The sequence below is a fragment of the Anolis sagrei genome, chromosome 10, assembly GCF_037176765.1.
Source record: "Anolis sagrei isolate rAnoSag1 chromosome 10, rAnoSag1.mat, whole genome shotgun sequence".
NCBI lineage: Eukaryota > Metazoa > Chordata > Lepidosauria > Squamata > Dactyloidae > Anolis > Anolis sagrei.
In genome coordinates, this window is record NC_090030.1 from 17608495 (window position 1) to 17614494 (window position 6000).

General features: G+C 39.2%; 1 protein-coding gene across 1 annotated transcript in view; it reads right to left on the reverse strand.

The window, feature by feature from the left end:
- GAB3 (GRB2 associated binding protein 3) overlaps nucleotides 1-5745 on the reverse strand; it is a 112839-nt gene extending 107094 nt beyond the window's left edge. The window contains exon 1 of the mRNA XM_060756227.2: nucleotides 5486-5745. Coding sequence (XP_060612210.2) covers nucleotides 5486-5557 — 72 coding nt within the window. The 5' untranslated portion in view covers nucleotides 5558-5745. The remainder of the gene's footprint in view (nucleotides 1-5485) is intronic.
- Between the last annotated feature and the right edge of the window lie 255 nt (nucleotides 5746-6000).

Genomic DNA, 6000 nt, shown 5'->3' on the forward strand with positions numbered 1-6000 from the left:
AGCATTGGTGGAGTTCAGAATGCTCTTTGGTTGTAGGTGTACTATAAATCCCAGCAACTACAACTCCCAAATGACAAAATCATTTTTTTTGAGTGAGGGACATACATTGGGTTGTTAGGTGTCTTGTGTCCAAATTTGGTGTCAATTCGTCCAGTGGTTTTTGAGTTCTGTTAATCCCACAAAGGAACATGACATTTTTATTTATATAGATGGGGCTTGGCCCCATGTAAGCTGCTCCGAGTCCCCATTGGGGAGATGGTGGTGGGGTATAAATAAAGATTATTATTATTATTATTATTATTATTATTATTATTATTATTATTATTTGTAGTTTAGCAAGGATGGGCTTTGGATTCTCCATCCTTAGAAAGAGTTCTCTGAAAGAGAATGTCCAGAAACAAGGTCCCAAAGCAACACATCCTAGCTATGCTGTGACATGACAGACTCCAGGGTTTCAAAACTACAAATCCCAGAATCAAGAGTGTGTAATGAAACAGCAAGTCCCAGGGTTGCAAAACAGCACGTCCCAAGTATGCTATAAAATGATTAAACCCAGGGTCGAATACCTACAAACCTTAGGACCTTGAGTATGGCATGCAACAACAAATCCCAAGATCGCAAAACGACAGCTCCCAGGATCCTGAGTACGTTGTGACGTGACAAATCCCAAGGTTACAATGACAAATACCTGGATACTATGTTATTAAAGGACACGTCCCAGAGTTACAAAGCGACAAACTGCAGGATTTTGAGGATGTTTGGAAACAACAAATCCCAGTGTTGCAAAACAACACATCCTGTGATCCGGAGTATGTTAGAAGATGACAAATCCCAGAACTGGCAAAAAAAGCCAATGGGATTTTGGTCTGCATCAATAGGAGCATAGTGTCTAGATCTAGGGAAGTCATGCTACCCCTCTATTCTGTTTTGGTTAGACCACATCTGGAATATTGTGTCCAATTCTGGGCAGCACAATTCAAGACAGATATTGACAAGCTGGAATGTGTCCAGAGGAGAGCGACTAAAATGATAAAAGGTCTGGAGAACAAGCCCTATGAGGAGCGGCTTAAGGAGCTGGGCATGTTTAGCCTGAAGAAGAGAAGGCTGAGAGGGGATATGATAGCCATGTATAAATATGTGAGAGGAAGCCACAGGGAGGAGGGAGCAAGCTTGTTTTCTGCTTCCCTGGAGACTAGGACGCGGAACAATGGCTTCAAACTACAAGAGAGGAGATTCCATCTGAACATGAGGAAGAACTTCCTGACTCTGAGAGCCGTTCAGCAGTGGAACTCTCTGCCCCGGAGTGTGGTGGAGGCTCCTTCTTTGGAAGCTTTTAAACAGAGGCTGGATGGCCATCTGTCAGGGGTGATTTGAATGCAATATTCCTGCTTCTTGGCAGGGGGTTGAACTGGATGGCCCATGAGGTCTCTTCCAACTCTAGGATTCTATGATTCTATGATTCTATGACTGAAAAGCTAAAACTCCCAGCATCCTGCACATTTTGTAATTGCTTGCCTTCAAGTCGTTTCCAGCTTGGGTTGAACTGGTAGGTGATCCTTGAACAGGGTTTTTCTCAGAAGGATTTCTCTGGAAGAGCTTTGCCTTCCTCTGAGGCTGAGAGAGTGTGACCTGCCCAAGGTCATCCAAGGGGTTTCCATGGGGTTCAAACCCTGAACTCAAGTTGTGGTGCAATGCTTGCTATATGCTGAAATGTGTTGTGAAACTACAAGTCCCAGGTCTCCAGCCAGGTCAGGATCATCGCCTAGTGTGCAAAGATCTGCCCTCCTTCCACACACATGCAATATTTTCAAGGTTGTGGTTTTTGTTTTTCGGTTTCTTTGTTGTTGTGGCTTTTCTCTCTACGCTTCCCCTCCTCCTCCTACTCCTCCCCGCAGGAGAAGTTCTCTCTTTGCAAAGTCATCCAGTGTTTGCAATGTGGCTCTTAAAGGCACAGAAAAATAGCAAAATAATAATAATAACAACAATAATAATAATTGTGGATTGGAAACCCAGTGTGTTTGGAGAATGGCTGAGCTACTCTTATGAGCCTCCTTTTAAATTGCACTTTAGCCTTTTGCTCAGATACAAATTGTCTCCATATGTAAACAATTCAATTCTAATTTAATATTTACCTTGCTTTGTGAGCTGCTTTACACTCCCCATTTTGGGGAGAAAGAGGGATGTAAAGAAATATAACAACACTGAAATGATAGTAAACGTAATAATGTGAACAACAACAATCAGAATGTTGTGATGATAGTATGGTGCTACTGTTGACAAAATAACTGTCAATATAATAATTGTAATGTGATAACAATAATAATGCTGTGATGCTAATAAATACTGTGATGCTGACACTACAGCTGATGGCAATACTCTCAATATTAGTAATAATATTAATAGGTAAAGGTAGTCCCCTGACATTAAGTCCAGTCATGTCTGACTCTGGGGTGTGGTGCTCATCTCCATTTCTAAGCCGAAGAGCCAGCGTTGTCCGTAGACACCTCCAAGGTCATGTGGCCAGCATGACTGCATGGAGTGCCGTTACCTTCCCGCCGGAGCAGTACCTATTGATCTACTCACATTTGCATGTTTTCGAACTGCTAGGTTGGCAGAAGCTAGGGCTGACAGCGGAAGCTCATGCCGCTCCCCGGAATCGAACCTGCGACCTTTCGATCAACAAGCTCAGCAGCTCAGTGCTTTAACCCACTGTGCCACCGGGGCTCACTAATAGTATTAATACTGTTGTTAATACTACTACTAATAATAATCCCCTAATGCTAATGCTAATAATAATTATAATAATATTGTTGAAGGCTTTCATGGCCAGAATCATTAGGTTGCTGTGCGTTTTCCGGGCTGTATGGCCATGTTCCAGAAGCATTCTCTCCTAACATTTTGCCCACAGGATGCCTGCCATAGATCTGGGCAAAACATCAGGAGAGAATGCTTCTGGAACATGGCCATACAGCCCTGAAAACTCACAGCAACACAATAATAATAATGCCATGATGCTAATAATAAATACAATGATGCTGATGCTGCAGCCAATGGTGATACTGTCAATATTATTAATAATATTGATACTGTTGATAATAATGCTAATAATTATACTAATTCGCTGGTTCTAATAATAATAATAATAATAATAATAATAATAATGTTCTGATGCTAATAATAAATACTATGATGCTGATACTGCAGTCGATGTGGGTACTGTCAATGTTACTGATAATATTAATACTGCTGCTAATCATACTGCTAATAATAATAATAATAATTCACTGGTTCTAATAATAATGATGATGATGATGATCTGATGCTAATAATCAATACTATGATGTTGACACTGCAGCTGATGGTGATATTGTCAGTGTTACTAATACTATTAATACTGTTGATAATAAAACTACTCATAATAATACTAATTCCCTAATGCTAATAATAATAATAATAATTTCCCAATGCTAATAATAATAATGCTCTGATGCTAATAATCAATACTATGATGCTGATGCTCCAGTTGATGGTGATACTGTCAATGTTACTAATACTATTAATACTGTTGATAATAATACTGCTCATAATAATACTAATTCCCTAATGCTAATAATAATAATAATGTTCTGATGCTAATAATCAATACTATGATGCTGATGCTCCAGTTGATGGTGATACTGTCAATGTTACTAATACTATTAATACTGTTGATAATAATACTAATAATAATATGAATTCCCTGATATTACTACTACTACTAATAATAATGCTCTGATGCTAATAATCAATACTATGATGTTGATGCTGCAACTGATAGTACTGTTTAGTATCAATGTTATGAATAATATGACTTACTGTGAGTACTGAGAACAATACTGCTAATAATAGTAATACTAATTCCTTGATGCTAATAATAATAACATAGCAATGTCAATAATAAATACCATGCTGCTGCAGCAGAGGATGGTAATGCTGTCAATGCTATATAGTATTGATCACACTAATACTGTGATGCTACTAGCAATAAATGCTGCGATGTTCATAATCAATACACCAATGATGATAACATGATGCGATGATAATACTGTCATTGGATAGGAATGAAACTGTAGATAGGAATAATTATGATAAGGATCTTAATACTAATACAGTTCAAAAGGGCTCTGACAATACAACCCTGCTGGGCTCAAGGAGGAAAGGAAAGAAGTAGATAGATAGATAGATAGATAGATAGATGTATCTAATATATCTCTTAGATAGACAGATATATTAGATAGATAGATAGATAGATGGATAGATAGATGGATAGATAGATAGATGTATTGGAGAGATAGATAGATAGATAGATAGATTGATAGACAGATGTATTAAATTGATAGATAGATAGATGTATTAGGTAGATAGGTAGATAGATAGATAGATAGATAGATATAATATGTCTATTAGATAGATGTACTGGAGAGATAGAAAGATGTATTAAATTGATTTGATAGATAGATTAGATAGATAGATGTATTAAATAGATAGATAGATAGATAGATAGATAGATACATTAGGCAGATAGATAGATCTAATATATCTATTAGATAAATGTATTGGAGACATAGATCTAATATATCTATTAGATAGATAGATAAATAGATAGATTAAATTGATAGATAGATGTATTAAATAGATAGATAGATAGATTAAATTGATAGATAGATGTATTAAATAGATAGATAGATACATTACGCAGATAGATAGATCTAATATATCTATTAGATAGATGTATTGGAGAGATAGATCTAATGTATCTATTAGGTAGATAGATAGATGGATAGATGTATTGAAGAGATAGATAGATGTATTAAATTGATAGATAGATACATGTATTGGAGAGAGAGAGAGAGAGAGATCTACTATATCTAATAGATATAGATAGATAGATGTATTAGATAGATAGATACATGTATTGGAGAGATAGATAGATCTAATATATCTATTAGATAGATAGATAGATTAGATGGGTAGATAGATAGATAGATAGATGTATTAGATAGATACATGTATTGGAGAGATAGATTGATAGATCTAATATATCTATTAGATAGATAGATAGATAGATAGATAGATAGATAGATAGATAAGACAGGTAAATAGATAGATAGATAGACAGATAGACAGGTAGATAGATAGATAGATAGATAGATAGATAGATAGATAGATAGATGATAGATGTATTAGATAGATACATGTATTGGAGAGATAGACAGATAGATCTAATATATCTATTAGAGAGATAGATAGATAGATAGATATTAGATAGATAGATGTGATAGATAGATAGATAGATAGATGGGTGTAGATCTATTCGATACACCTATCTCTCTGTTTATCTATCTATCTGCTCCTCTCCTGTCCTCCTTGAGCCCAGGAGGGCTGTGTTGTCGGAGCCCTTTCTGTTCGGGTTGGGAGTCCCAGACGCGTGTCGGCGCGCACTCACGTATCTCTTGAGCTTCTTCTCCGGGGGGGACTTGATGAGCCACCCGGTGCAGACGACGTGCCCTCCGCTCATCTTGGGGTCCCCACCCGAGAGCCCCTTCCTCTCCTTCCGTGGGCTCCCTTCCGTGGGGCGCGAGGGTGGGCTTCCCGGTGCCTCCGGAGGGAGAGGCAGCAGCCCCTCTCTCTCCACGCTCACATCCACACACTCGCCCTCACGCACTGGCCGCCGACACGCAGCGCGCACAGCCCACGCGGGCGGGGCCCGCCTCCCCTCCCACTCCGCCTCCCCGCCTCCCGCTTCCCCCTCCCCTCCCCTCCTCCCTCCTTTCCTTCCTTCCTTCTTTCGCTGCTCCTTCTGCAATTGCGGAGGATGGGATTTGCAGTACCGCCTGGAAGAGATGAGAATTGCAAGAGCCGGGCATCATCCTCCGTGGGGCAGACCTCTCCGCCCCAGGACTGCACCTCCCAGCATCCCCCCCCCCCCAACTGAAAGAGATGGGAGTGGGAGTCCTGCAT